The sequence below is a fragment of the Scardinius erythrophthalmus genome, assembly GCF_964197995.2.
Source record: "Scardinius erythrophthalmus genome assembly, chromosome: 5".
NCBI classification, from domain to species: domain Eukaryota; kingdom Metazoa; phylum Chordata; class Actinopteri; order Cypriniformes; family Leuciscidae; genus Scardinius; species Scardinius erythrophthalmus.
In genome coordinates this window covers 42,825,416-42,840,914 of record NC_138225.1, presented here as the reverse complement: position 1 = coordinate 42,840,914, position 15,499 = coordinate 42,825,416, and the positions used below count along the sequence as shown (strand labels likewise).

Genomic DNA, 15,499 nt, shown 5'->3' with positions numbered 1-15,499 from the left:
TAAGATTAATTAAATGGAACATAAATAAAGGATTATAGGAAGACATTATAAGTACAGCACGTCAAGTTATTTATAGACTACTTCATCCAAATATATAACTGTAGCCTATTTACCTACGCTCTGAATTTAGATGACCTCAAAATAATTGGACAGGAAAGCATGTTCGTTTAAGATATGGGTGTGCGACATTTAATACAATTGTTGCCATTTACAGCCACAATGGCTTGCAATAAGTACTGCATGTCCAGTGTGGCAATTCATTGTTTAAAAATGCCACAACATATGTTCAAGGAAATTATTTTATGCTATCGCAAACCGAGTGCAAAGTCCAAAAACAAACAAACATTGCTGACAGGAAAGAAATATAAATGCTTTCTGTTTCTCTATTATAAATAACTCAAATGGAAAATTACATCTAATGCAAACAACACTACTGTTATTTCTACAGTTTAATTAGACAAATGAGAAATTGTGAAGTGTTAATTAAAGCTACAGTGCCATCTAGTGATTATTATATGACTTACATTTTAACGCAAATCAAACAATAAAAAATAACAACTTGTTCAGATCACTCCATTGCTAAACATTTTAGGTCACTTCAAGGCATGGTCACAAACCAAGGAAGAAGATCAAGAGAACAGTGAGTGTTTGAATGTTGATGGTTTATTTACAATTGTACAAAAAACAATAAAAGGTAATAACACAGATAAAGCAACATTGACAGTATTCAGAGAAAATCCAGACCAAATCTCTCTTAGCACTTAAGGACAATAATAATAATCCAAAAAATTGCACATTACTTTAAGCATCGTTTGAAATGCCATGTTTACATGCTTGAGACAGAAATTCAGTTAAATACATTAGAAAAAAAAAAAGTCATGACGATTTTGCAACGATTTATTCCTCCTCGTTTAAATGACACCAGCAGGAGTCCATTTCATTCAGATAAGTCCCTTGGCATGTGTGCAGACCGCAGTCCTTTAATTGACACGACAAGCGCGAATCATGAGCAGCTGCAGAAGGATGAAAAGCGGGGAAACAATGAGCCCGAACCACAAATCATGTGTTTGGTCTTGTTCAGCCAGTTTCTGGCACAGCAGCACCTCACACACCAGCTTAAGGCTGAGCACGGTCAGCACCCACAGCAAGCGTAGCACTGCCAGACGCTTCTCTCCTTCTTGATAGAGGCGGATGGATACAATGGCTGTGAAGTAGGTGCTGAGGCCATCAGCAGTGAACAAGGGTGAGAAGACAAGCCACCAGCTCATCTCAAGAATCTGCTTGTCCAAGTCCATGTGCAGGGCCACCAGTACGCTGAAGACCAGCAGCGCGCCCAAGTGGAGGAACAGCTCGAATGTGGCAAAGCCCAGCCATTGCACCAGCTCTCGCAAAGAGAACAGCATTATTAATGGGGCACCACTGAGCGTTGTTTACTCAGGAGACTAAGGTCAAACACTAGCCTAAGAAACTGGAAGTGAAGAGACGCATTCAAATAGGTTAATGGATATTCAAGTCTATGAAAAATCCTCCAATGAAGACTGTTTCACTATTTTGGCAGCATCATGCTCCTTCTGAGATGGATCATGTCCACCTTCTGATTTATTTGACAGCTCTATCAAAACCTGAAAAAAATGGGGGAAAATACTTCATTATCAAAATACAACTATTAAAAAAATTCAACTTTCAAATTGTATGGAAAACACTGATACCATGAAACACAGATGGAGTCAAAAAGCTATTCTACTGTATAAAATCATAGTGAATTATTATCATATTAGCCTACACTGGTATTTGCATGATATGCAGCCATGCCCAAAAACATGGTTGACTACTGTGACTATATGAATAACATTTAAATCTATTCTATACAGGCTTCAACAAGGATTATTTAACTATCCTTAACATCAAAGCTTCCGTATTATAAATATACATTATAATCTAGGTTAACACTGTGCAGATAAACATGTTATTAGTAAATTAACGTCCATCATTTTGAAGAATTTAATTTGTAAGTATAAACAAGCGAGCTGTCAGTTAGCATATGATGACGAGTAACGTTACTAAATGCGCCAATGATATTGATTTTACCTTACATATATCACTCGCAGTGATGGTTGAAGGCAAACAAATAATGATAACCTACATTTTTAAATGATCGTTATTGAACGGATGGGTTGACAGCGGTGGATATGCAGCTGTAATGAACCAAGCTAGCTGAGATGAGCTATTTACCTTCTAATAGGAGCCCGGGGAAATATCGTGAGATTTCACATGCAAACCACAAGAAATATCGCGAGACCCTTGAAACTGGATACTTTCTACGGAGGCCGAGAGGCAAAATGAATGAAATCACAGAAAAATGGGAAAACGCCAGAATGACAACAGCATGAAACGGACGGTTGATACAACGGGCGTGGCTTATAGGCCCCAGTCTCTTCAGCTCTCACTATAAGAATACATTTTCTTATTTTAACTCTGTATATTTTTTGGTTTGACTGAATGGTTTCTTAGGCTACGTTTACACGTAGGTGGCTATTTTCATAAACGGATATTTCACCCCTCTTCGTTTTCAAAAATAACATCGTGCACACGAACCTGTGTATATGCTGTCAAGAGCATGCCAAACCTGTAGGTGGCAGTGTAACGAGAAGCTCAAGCCCACCTTAGCCAATCAGAATCCCGAAAATAGTCACATTCTGTGACGTCGCTACCTAAAACTCCGGTTTTCTCTGTTTACATGCAAACGTGCAAACGAAGATTTTCAAAATCTCCACTCTGGCCGGAGTTTTTAGAAAGAATCGGTTTCATTGGCGAATCCTCCGTTTGCGTGTAAACGAAGGGCGCAAACGAAGGGAAATGTCTCCGTTTTTCAAAATAACCATGTACGTGTAAACGGGGCCTTAGAAGCATAATTCAAGTCACTGCTAAAATAAAACGTAGCCAGCTCCATCAAGTGGTACCTGTTACTTTTCTCCGCGCTGGTTAGGATGGATCAATCATAGTCGTTTGTGATTAAATGATAAGGTTCAGAAATTTTGTAAAGCCTACATGAACGTATTTTTATTTATACCTCAGGTACGAGAGCTTGGTAAAATATATATATACCATAGACAGTATGATATTTACAAGATTATTCTTTTTATAGCACTGATGTCCCAATAAGACAAAACGTATTGAAATGTGATTCGGACTAAATTGAGAATTTGCCATTCTGATCCACCAAGCGCCACCTAGAGGAAGACAAGTTTCGTGTAGTCTAACAGGAAACAGTTAACAGATAGCAAAATTCCTCTCGTGAAACACACACACACACACACACACACACGCCGTTTGAGGTTCAAGGAGCAAAACTTCGGTTAGCAAGATCTGATCTGGGTCATTTACAATTTCCATTCCCATCCTAAACACAAAGTAAGTCCATCTCAATGGTAGCCTATGTATTCACATGCTTTCTGATGTTTAAGAAATGCTTGAATTAGTATGCCTTTAAAAGCTTCAAACCTCCGTAATATTTACATCATACAGTATTTTGCTGTAGCAAGGACGGTCACTATTAGCTTAGAAAAACCTGTAAAAAATGTTACCAGATATTTGGGTGATATTATTCGTACACTCTGATGTGTACTAGATATTAGACCAAGTGTGTAATGTTAGGACTGCTTTTAAAAGTTATTCATTACATTGTGTAAATCTTAAAATTGTAAGTACTTTTTTGTTTAATAATTACTGACATTTCAACATTTATAGATAAATTAGTAATGAGTTGATCTGATGCAATAGGCCTACGTATGCTTGAATTATAATTCAATATGTGTGCATGCATGCATTATAATTAATAATTTCTGAAATTATTATTGTACTTAGTGATGACACCATGGTACAATAATGGTATTTAGATGGTTTACAAGTTTACTCTAAGACACCTCAGTCTTCCGTGTATATGTCATTTTTGTTTTGGGTAGGTAATAGATGAACCCTGTATCACGTTTATGTGGAAAAAATATCTTTTCAGTGATTCAAATATGGTTGCTTCAGTTTAGCAGGCGAAAACATGTCTTGTCTGCCAGTATTTCTGCTTGTCTGCTTCAGTTGTATGGCGGGAATGTGTCGGAATCATGAGCTCATTGCTCATTCATTTAGAAGATTTATTTTCATAAAATCAGTGGACAGAATAACATAACTAACCCCAAGTTCCCAACCACTCAGGATGTGTTCATTCAATTGAGATCATTTTTTAAAAAGGTATTTTCTTTTTAAAAATATATTTAAATACATTTTATTTGGATTATCATTTTTTGATTTTGATTTTTAAACTGTAAATATCATTATAAAATGAATGATTTAATTGTTTTATACTTTTTGTAATTAAATTAATAATTAGTCATAATACTAATAATAATTAACTAATTTAAACATTTTTATAATGATTTTAATTAGATAAGATGTTAAATGTCGTAGGTTTACAGGTGAACAACAATACATTCAAATTCACATAAATCAAGCCTTAATATGTCCTCTAATGCAGTCTCGCTTTTCAGCTGAATTTATTTTATTTCTTCATTCAATTTTTGTTTTAAGAATGATTTGAAGCGTTTTTTATTCTGGGAAACAAGACAATGAATTGATTCATAATTTTTTTTTCTATGTAACTATGATTCATAATTTTGCAGTTACATCACATGTGGAGCAGATTGTGTCAGTAAGTGTTTGTCATCCATTTGAATCTACAGGACGATGACACAGCCGGCAGACTCCATTCTACACAGTGGTTACTTTCACCCAACTCTCCGATACTGGCAGACCTGTGCTTCAGACCTTAGACCAGATAACCTCATATATCCTATCTTCATTACGTAATGTTTTCCCCCTCGTTATATTTATTTGTTGATTGTACATAGGTTCAGGAGTTATTGGTTTGTTTAAAGTTGTTTTAAGCTTTTTAAAGTTTAAAATTGTTTAAAGTTGCTTGTTTAAAGGCACTACTGTCTGTTTGTTTGATTGGAGACAAATAGTTATGTTTCTCCCCAACTGATTTTAACAGTGACAGTCCTGATGCAGTGGAACCAATTGCAAGTCTACCTGGTCAAGCGAGGTATCATCCTTCACTGTCATTTTTTGTATTCTCTCGAATCTAATGGATTACTAATGGAGTTTAACATGAAGCTAGACTGTTGTGATCAATTTTAAACATTTAAAGGAAAACTGGCACTTGACATTAATAATGTAGCCTACATAATAGTTTGTTGTTGTTGTTGTTGTTGTTTTTAAACTAAGGGTAACATCTTTAACCCTCAGAAAGTGTTGTTTGTCTGGTTCAGGACCTCAGCCCTGTTATAAAAATTTGGGACAAGGATGAAAATAGGGGTGCCTAGTTTAGGACCAGAGGTTGATTTGTAGTTCCCTATTTTATTATTAATTAATATATTAGTTTAATCATGTCAGTTAGCTTTGATGTTTTGCATTAGACTTGCATAAAAGACTCTAGAAGGAAGGACTATGGGCAACATCTTTTGAAATATTCAAGATGCGTATGGTTGATATAACAAAGATGGAGTTTGCATGTAAAGTTTGGGCTGGTGTTCTGAGATAAAATTCAGGCAGGGTGGTAGCCAACAAAGCACAAAGATAAGCCAAGGATCCGTTTATTCTGGGTTGTTAAGTCTGGGTGGTTGTAGTAAAAGTGAGGTCTGGTTACATAGTCAAGTAATATAGACTTGTTACGTCCCTTTTAGAGTTGAATAGGGGTAAGGGAATATAATATTTAAATAAAGATGTGTGTGTAACTCAATATGAAGGACAGGGCAATAAAAGGAAAAAGATCAACTCAAAAACTCCGCTCAAAAGAATTTATTTTTACAGTGCCAAAAGTGAAAGAATGAAGAGAAAATAATATTTATAATATTTACAATGAGGAAAACAACAAGACAAATAACAATACTAAACAAAAACAAACAAAGGTGGGAAGGTGAGCTCGAGAGATGCCAAATAAAATAAATAAATAAAACAGAACAAACTAGCTGTAAGATTAATTCAACTAAACTAACTACCAAACGAAAAATGTAGAAAAGAAAAGTCTTTGGCGTCAAGACACCCTAACCAAACTACACTGACTACAATATAACAAAAATGACAGGGTGTGGCACTCTCCTAAACCTAGTGTGTCTAATACAATTCAAGATGTCCTATGTGGTGCGCAGTGTATGTTGCGCATCTTACTAACCTGCTCCCTCCTTCCCAGCCTCACACGCACCGTGATGACTGAACAAGGATGAACAGTATAACAAACAAAAACACTTCACAACCACTATACGACAATTGATTAACTCACACGATAGACGCACAGAAATCAGCGACAGCGAGCCAAACAAAGACAAATGCCAAAGTGAGCAAAAAGCTGGGGACGTGGAAGAGATATACGGGTATTTTGAGGAAGGTGGTGTAATGTGATTGGATGGGTGAACCGGGACGTCATCATCCTTTAGGAAGACTGACAGGCTGTAGATCGATCCAATGAACATCTGAAACACACACACAACAACAAACTACCCACATCTCCCTATTGCAACACTCTAAATACGTACACGTACGTAACAAGACTGCATTCAGAAAGGAATACTATCATGCTGACTACTACTTTTTTACTTGTGAAAAAAAAAACACATTATGCAGCACAGCAGTTAACATTTAGTAATAAAAAGTATTATGCAATGTTGTCGCATGACCTCATGGAACATTGTTGCTCATTCAGTTATCTCAGACAAAGAAACATTTAATTTTGTGTAAACTGTTTGAAGTCTGATCAAATAATTAGCTAAATTGCGACAGACAGTTCACTTATTTTACTATAAATGAGAGAAATTCGCAATATAAAGGAAGCTCTAGTCAAGTAAGTCCCATCTTCTGAATAGCCAATTGGCAAAGTCATCGTGTCATTGCAGCTGCTGTGTCCTGAAACTCGCGCTTAGGACCGCAGATAGCATTAGTTTGTCATATAAACCAAAATGAATGCCAGTGTGTTGTTAAGAAATCTTTATAATAAATAATGTTTCATTCTGTTGATTTCAGATATGGCGTCAATAAGTTAGAGGGTTTACTTCGTCCCCTTGTGGATAAAGGTCTGAAGTGTGTGCTGATTTTTGGAGTTCCTGCAAATGTTGCGAAGGTCATTGAGAAGTTAAATGGTTTCAGTAATATTTCTGTCATTCATTTTATGAGGGAGTTGATTAAATATTGTTTCTCTCATTTCCTGTCCCAGGATGAGAGAGGCTCTGGTGCAGACAGAGATGACACTCCTGCAGTGCTGGCTGTGAAGAAACTGAGGAGCACATTCCCTGAACTTGTGTTGGCCTGTGATGTGTGCCTTTGCCCCTACACCTCTCATGGCCACTGTGGTTAGTTTCAGTATTGGATCTGTTTACATCATTTAATAATGCATCAAGTAAGTTTTTTCAGGGATTTACCGAAATTAAAAAACTGACTGATACCAATTTTCAAGCCAATAATTATTTTCATGTTCAGTGTTGGGGAAACACATTACATTACACATCGCAATTAATGCGAGTTAAAGTAACTAGTATAGTAACGCATTACTTTTAAATGTAAGACTAAATCTCTGAGTTACTTTTTCAAATAAGTTACACAAGCTACTCTGTGTTCCCATTTATTGACTGACAGCTCTCCTGTCCTCATGTTGAGAGAAATCAGTGTTGTGTGTGCTGTGTAAACATGATGGTTATTGTAGTTCTAGAATAAATGTGAGCATGCATTTACTCATCTCACTTGCACAAAAGCACATTTAGTATTCCTCAAAATGAATAAAAACAGTGAAATACAACCTCTGAATATTATCCAAGCCTGCAATAATGAAATTTGTTAAATCACACAAATATACTTCATGTATTTAATCTCACTTTATTAACCACTGTCTTTGCTGCTGACCTGCAATGATCCAATTCAACCATAAGAATAAGCAAAGATGACTTTAGTTAAACCTCACATTTTAGTGTGTGTGTTCATTGCTTAAGCAAGAGTGTTGAACTTTCTTCTACTGTGTCAACTTCGTCAAGAGGACGAGGGAAGTTTATTTGGACAGACCCTCGACCCCTCGATTTTAGCTGAGGGTCTACTCGATATGTACGCTTCAGGCAGATCCACAGATCGCAATGCAACACGATTGTGACGTCACAGCAGGTCGCTCTTCATTTACCCCCAACCCACACAACTTTAGTGTATGATATTGGAGTTATTTTGACATTTAACTGCATTTAATACTTGTAGCCACCTACTAGGAGTGTAATGGTTCTCGGTAAAAAAAAAAAAAAAATCTGACGACGCATCTATAACATGGTTTCTTGAAAATAACAGCACGTAAAACAGAAACAGTATGTTTCTGGCGATGGATATGCATTCTGGCTTCCCAATACGTTACAACAGCGATCATCAAAAAACGTGTGCCGTATGCTCAAATATGACCAGTCATTTACACCGTCATCACCCGGGTGGTGATATCGCACGAGCGCACTTGAGACCTGAACAGCACATGTTGCTATCTGTGTTTAAACTAAACTCATTTAAGCCTTGCCAATTTAAACATTCAAGAGCAAGACGTGAAAGAGAGCCACGTCTCAGACAACATGCAAATATTGAGTTCTCTTTCAAGTCTTGCACTTGAACGAACAAATTCACACAAAAATGATTTCTTGCTGAGTATCTTAGAAAACATAGTAGGTTATGTCTTAAGTGAACATAAACAGTCGAGAAAGACAACACGTGTTGTCGCATTTTGGATGTCTTAAAGTGACAGCAGCCTAATATTCCTGCTGTCTGTAACAATTAATTAATTAATTAATTAATTATTGTTAATTAATTAAGTGTGAATAATTATTCATCTTTATTTGATTTATACAGTGAAGATTATATGCAATGTTATTTTACATTTGATTACTTTATTCAATTTCTGTACCTGGAAACTGTTAGATACCTAAATAACATGAAAAGCACTGTTTATTTTATTTGTATCTTTGCTCAATTGTATTCATTTGTGCTGTTGCTTGTAGTTTGATTATTTGTTCTTATTTTCTTTATTTTTATTTGACAGTAGTCCTTTTTTTCCCTAGAAAAAAACATAGAACAAACCGTGATACAAACTGAACTGTGAGTAATTTGAACCATTACACCCCTAGTAGCTACCTTAAGCTGACTGTTTTTTTAACAGCTTAAACTTTATATTGTTATCATTTTCGTTTGTGTATTTTTTAACATTTAATATTTAATATCTGTTTATATTAGATTTTTTTAACAGCCCAAATACATGCAGGCTGTAGAATGGTGCATAAAAAAAATTCATAAGAAAAGAAAATGTAAATAATAAATCAGCTCCATTGCAAATTGATTCAAGATCAAGGGCTTGGGACATTTCATTTAAAGGTCCCATTCTTCGTGATCCCATGTTTCAAACGTTAGTTAGTGTGTAATGTTGTTGTTAGAGTATAAATAATATCTGTAAAATTATAAAGCTCAAAGTTCAATGCCAAGCGAGATATTTTATTTCGTACATCGAACGGCCCGTTTGGACTACATCCCTCTACTTCCTTCTTTAATGACGTCAGTAGAACAGTTTTTTGACTAACCTCCGCCCACAGGAATGCTCCCTCAACTCTACCGAAATTCGTTTATGTACTTGCGCACTTCTTATAACTTACTGTGTTTACTCAGCTCTTACGGTGATTTTCTTAAGTAAAACTGACGCTTCATCTTTTGTGTGATGTACAATAAACTTTATTAAACTCGTCAGTATATGTTTGATCATCATTCGGTCCTGGTCCGAAACAGCAGACTTGTATGCTATTAATAAATAATGGATACATACAAGCAGATGACAAATACGTTATAATAACCGTAATTAAACTACTAAACTATACCTGTTTCATCTCTATACAGCACTCTGACTCTGTAGGCATTATTGTCCGACTCGAAATGAACACCGTTACTGAGAGTTTCTGATATTATCATCATTCCGTGAGATGAAATTGTCCTGAGAGACTGATCGCGAGCTCATGAAGCTCCGCCCCCTGGGTCGTACAGCAGCAGCTTAGTTGCATTTAAAGGGCACACACTAAAACGGCGTGTTTTTCTGAGCCCCAAAAAATGACAATTTAAACATGCTGTAAAAAATTATCTGTTGGGTATTTTGAGCTGAAACTTCACATACACACTCTGGGGACATCAGAGACTTATTTTACATCTTGTGAAAAGGGGCATAATACGGGACCTTTAAAAACATTGCAAAGGTTTCCGCCAGTGAACAAGATGGAGGGAAGTTAGCAAGGGAAAATTCGGAAAATTGGACTTAAACGCAGCCCTGCAAACCAGAATGGTAGCACAGCTGAAAGGTTTGTTTGAGCTGCACCCTCTACTGTGCAGGATTGAATTTGCATTCACTTCCGCCTGAGGCTTATTCATATCACTTTTGGTGACACACATTTGCCAAAAAAAAAAAAAAAAATATATATATATATATATATATATAATTTTTTTTTTTATTATTATTAAAAAACAAACGCTTAGTTGACAAAAGTAACACAACAAATTACTTTCCTTAAAAAGTAACACAATTAGTTACTTCTTTTGGAAGTAACACAATACTGTAACACATTGCTTTCCCCAACACTGTTCATGTCATGCTCATAACCAAAAAATGAATGATATTAAAATGCTGTTCAGTTAAAAATAAATAATAAATATTTAACATATAACAGTAAATACATTAAGTGAATTTAGGCACATTTGTACTGTGCAAATGGATATTGGAAAATTAACAGATACAATTTAAATATCCAGCATCAACTGATAAAAAAATTCTAATATTGGTTGTTAACTGAAATGCCATAATTCACAAAATATATTTCAATGTTTTATCACATGACCATCTGAATACTACTCACTTATAATTTCATATTTCCTATTTTATTCACAATGGCATTTTTAACCAAACATCTGTGCTTTGGCATGATGCTGCATCCATGCTGATAAGTTTCAGTATGAAGCCCAAGAAAACTGTTATATCGAACCGTGAAACAACAGACCTCACCTTTGAAAATGTAAAAATAATTACTGAATGCTCCTTTAATCGTAAACAAAGGTGAGACGACTACTATCATAGACACCTTTAGTCTTGTCTTTTATCAATCCTATGCAATTATCAATCCTATGCAATTTGTTTTACCTGGTATTTTTAAATTAACCCTTTACAGTGATATTACCATAGTCTGTGACTTTCTTTGTGGCACCTTTAAGGAATCCTGCGTGAAGATGGCAGCCTGGATAATGCCGCAAGCTGTTTGAGGTTGGCTGAAGTAGCTCTGGCTTATGCTCAAGCAGGTTAGTCCTAAATGATATTAATTTATAGTCAATTACACATAATATTTGCATTTTTGAATAATAGGTCTATAGAAGTCATCATCATCACATTTGGTCACACTTTTTCTCCGCTTAGGCTGCCACATCATCGCCCCTTCTGATATGATGGATGGACGAATTGCAGCCATTAAGCAAGCATTAATCGCTAATGATCTTGGCAACAAGGTAGAGAAATCTTGCTTTTGGGTCACACAAAATAGTTAAATCGTATATAGCAGATTCTGACTCAAGCTCTTTCCCCTTTCTTAGGTGTCAGTGCTGAGCTACAGTGCTAAATTTGCCTCCTGCTACTATGGACCATTCAGGTAGTGTACAAATATTCCATTTATCAACTTACTTCTTAGTACTTATATATTCTTATAAGATGAGAACACCAGGATGGGTTTATTCTTTGTAAAGCAAAATTGATTTTTTTTTTCCCCTTAATATTTGAAGGGATGCTGCCCAGTCTAAACCTGCTTTTGGAGACAGACGATGCTATCAGCTTCCCCCTGGTGCCAGAGGACTAGCCCTGCGGGCCTGTGTAAGAGAACGTCACTTTTTTTAAAGACCCCAATGTAATCACCTGATGAGCACAATTTTCTTTCCTGTGTTTACATGTTTTATAACAGGAATTTATTGAAAGGCCACTTTTAACATGGAATCTGAACTACTAAAACAGCACTGATATAACAATCCAGGACCCTAAATCAAATTTTAATTACAGAAATGGGCACATTGACTAGACCTGTGTTTTTTTTTCTGTTGTATGGGTTGCAGCAAGTGAAGTAAAAGTATAAGGAAACTACTTTTTTTGCTGGTAGGACCGGGACGTGAAAGAAGGTGCTGACATGTTGATGGTGAAACCTGGATTACCATACCTTGATATTGTGAGAGAGGTCAAGAATAAGGTAATAACTGTAGAGTCAGTGTATGATTATATTTATGAATTTTGAGTCCTTTTCTGACACCTCATGTTACATCTCAGCTTTAAAATCTTCTCCTACATTGTAGAAATTTAGTTCCAAAAATGTATTTGAAGACTTAAAAGTTCACCCAAAAATTAAAATGCTCTCATAATATACTCACCCTCAAGCCATCCTAGGTGTATATGACTTTCTTCTTTCAGCCAAACACAATCAAAGTTATATTAATTAATATCTTCCCAGCTTTGTTATGGCATTGAGTAGCACACAAGTTTTTGAAGCTCCAAATCCATCCATGATAAAAGTAATCCATATGACTCCAGTGGGTTAATAAATAAGTGGTGGGTTTTTATAAGAAAAATATTTATATTTAAAACATTATAAACTGTAATCACTGGCTAGATGTGCTTTTTGAAGCTTCAAAAACTCAGCAATATTCAGTGCCATTACAAAGCTGGGAAGAGCCAAGATATTTTTTAATATAACTCTGATTGTGTTTGGCTGAAAGAAGAAAGTCATATACACCTGGGATGGCTTTATTATGGGCTAATTTTCATTTTTGGGTGAACTATTCCTTTAACTATGCTCACACAAGCCTTAGTGCTCAATTCAGATTTAATTGTGACCCACATGCATAAAATATAACCTACCAAAAAAAAAAACACACCATTAAAATGTATTAAAAATTTTTAAATTGCCTCCTGTCAGCTAAAGCCTAGTTCACACTACATGACTTTAAAACGTCAGGCTGAACTGTGCGGTTCACACTACATGACTTGCTCTCTGTGAAATCAGGAGTGTTCAAGTTGTTGAGCTGTTCACACCACACGACACAACGTGATTGATCCGCAACAGGAGGTAACGCACTACAGGAGTTGACAACAACTCTGTCACCCAACCATAGGCGTAATTTGCAGGTGGGATGGGTGGGACATGTCCCCACCACTATTTTCTAAGGTCGATATTGTCCCCACCACTATTGAAACATCTCGCGGCACGAATGTACCAATACAAATAAACAAAACATCTTCAGTTAACTAGCAGAGCATTCATTTCGTTCGTTTTTTAAATAAGACGCGATCTAGCGCTGAAATATGTGTTTTTTTTTTAAATCAACTGATCAAAGTGCTCGTTGCCGCTGCGATCAGTGGCATGGATACTGTGTTTGTTTCTGGCTCGCGCACAGCCTTCACTCAGACGTGCACTTCAATCCGTTGTGGAGAGACTCGGTTCCGGTGCAATTAGAAAACAAAAAACACACAAAAAAAAGTGTCCCTGCCTGATATACAACCACTGAAAAACATAATCGGTTTTGATGAGAAAAAAAAAAAACTATATGAGTGCGGATTAGAACCCAGAACCTCTGACACGCGTGGCAAAAATTCTACCTCTGGACCATTTAAATACACGCTTAATTTCGTCGGATCAACATATAATAGGCCTCACTGAACGACCACTTAAACCCAATCAATGTACTATTTAAATAGATTGCTGGACATTGTAGTGTTATATCTGTTTTATCCAGTTTCAAAATAAAAAAAAACATAATAGCGTTTCCACGACTTCCCAAAAGAGGGAAAAATATAGAGATTGATTACAGCAGTCAGGAGAGAGAATTATGTGACATTTGCCATCACTCGTTCAGCCGTTGCATTTGAAACACTCTCGCAGCTAATTATTTTTTATTATTAATTTTACTCAAAATTTACTGCCAAGGTAATACAAAACTATTTAAAATTTAAATGTGAAAATAGGTTTGCATTGTTGATAATTGTGGAAATGCATCATCAAAGTCTGTGAAAAAGGTCCATATTTTAAATTTAGACTGCTGTACATATTTCAACCTCTAATTTTCAATATTACACACTGCACCTTTAAGCAAAAACTAAAAGTCCTATGTTTCTTTTAGTCTTAATACCTTCCTGTTTTCTGTCTCCCATCAGCACCCTACTCATCCACTGGCAGTGTACAATGTATCGGGCGAATTTGCCATGTTGTGGCATGGAGCTGAAGCTGGAGCTTTTGAGCTGCGCACTGCAGTTATGGAGGCTATGACTGCCTTCCGTCGAGCAGGTGAGAAGGGGGACACGGAAGATAAAGTCAATAATTTGAATCTGTTGAGGCCGGTTTCTCCAAAATTGTATACATTTTTTTTAATAATTCTTCACTGTATTCTTTTTTTCAGGAGCTGACATCATTATCACCTACTACGCTCCTCAGTTGCTCACATGGTTAACGGAGTAATCTGTTTGTTCTTCTGTGTGAATAAACTTAGATCAAAGCAAATTTACTGTCTCTTTCTGAGAGTGACACTTAGGATTAGAAAATAAAACTGACAAGCAAATATTAGTACACACATCAGCCCTTTCACAATATTTTTTTATATGATTTACGTATTTAGTTTTAGTTTTATATGATTACGCATTCAACCAGCTTAGATTTTTCTAGTGCTCAAATTTGGGCGTTTGGCGTATTACTTGAAACGTGTTTTCATTAAGATATGTTTCACAGACTGCAGTGTAAAACTCTGTCGTAAGACTCAAGTCATAGAAGGCACTGTGTCTCACTTCAGCAACTCTGAGCAAAACACCCAGCCACTTTGGCAAATCAGGTGTTTTAATATGAAGATCCATATATCAAGACCAGTGATACAAATTACACTGTAAACCATGCATTAAATCGAGTTTTTATGTTACATTGATGATAAACCAGGTAATGGTTCACTGCTATTAGAAATGGAGCCAAGAAAAGAGATGATTAATTGGGGAGAACAAGAAGGGGGTGAGTTAACAAAAATTAAAGATGACCTAACTAACACCCCTTGGTTGAGCAAAGTTGAGGGGCAAGGTCTAAGAAACTGTATAAAAATTTGCGTTTTGACTGAGCGGCTTTGTTGTCTCCACCAATAAAGTCTACGTTTTGGCATCTGGAATTTGTCACTCGAGTTATTTCTTGTAAAGAGGAGAAGACTTTTTCCACGACACAAGCTTTAGCATTTTTGTTGCATACAGATGTTAAATTGGATTATGGGCATTTATATGTGAGTACATCTCATTTTAATGTGCATCTATATAATTGAAAATGGACATCGGCCTTGTAATCACAGCTGTTTAGTTCTGAAATTAATGTACTGATAATCACAATAACATTGGAATTTTGGCATCCATTTGGCTTCT

General features: G+C 36.0%; 2 protein-coding genes across 2 annotated transcripts; one reads left to right on the top strand and one right to left on the bottom strand.

The window, feature by feature from the left end:
• Positions 1-830: 830 nt before the first annotated feature.
• tmem203 (transmembrane protein 203) lies at positions 831-1,524 on the bottom strand. The gene has a single exon (XM_081365602.1). It carries the CDS (start codon positions 1,401-1,403, stop codon positions 981-983), a length of 423 nt encoding a protein of 140 aa, XP_081221728.1. The 5' UTR covers positions 1,404-1,524; the 3' UTR covers positions 831-980.
• Positions 1,525-2,721: 1,197 nt separating this feature from the next.
• On the top strand, positions 2,722-15,253 carry alad (aminolevulinate dehydratase). The gene is made up of 12 exons (XM_081365599.1): positions 2,722-3,411; positions 4,731-4,853; positions 5,042-5,092; positions 7,066-7,162; positions 7,256-7,391; positions 11,296-11,379; positions 11,495-11,583; positions 11,668-11,723; positions 11,854-11,941; positions 12,222-12,308; positions 14,267-14,396; positions 14,509-15,253. The coding sequence occupies exons 2-12, from the start codon at positions 4,735-4,737 to the stop codon at positions 14,565-14,567; spliced, it is 996 nt and encodes a 331-aa protein (XP_081221725.1). The 5' UTR covers positions 2,722-3,411; positions 4,731-4,734; the 3' UTR covers positions 14,568-15,253.
• The last annotated feature ends 246 nt before the right edge of the window (positions 15,254-15,499 follow it).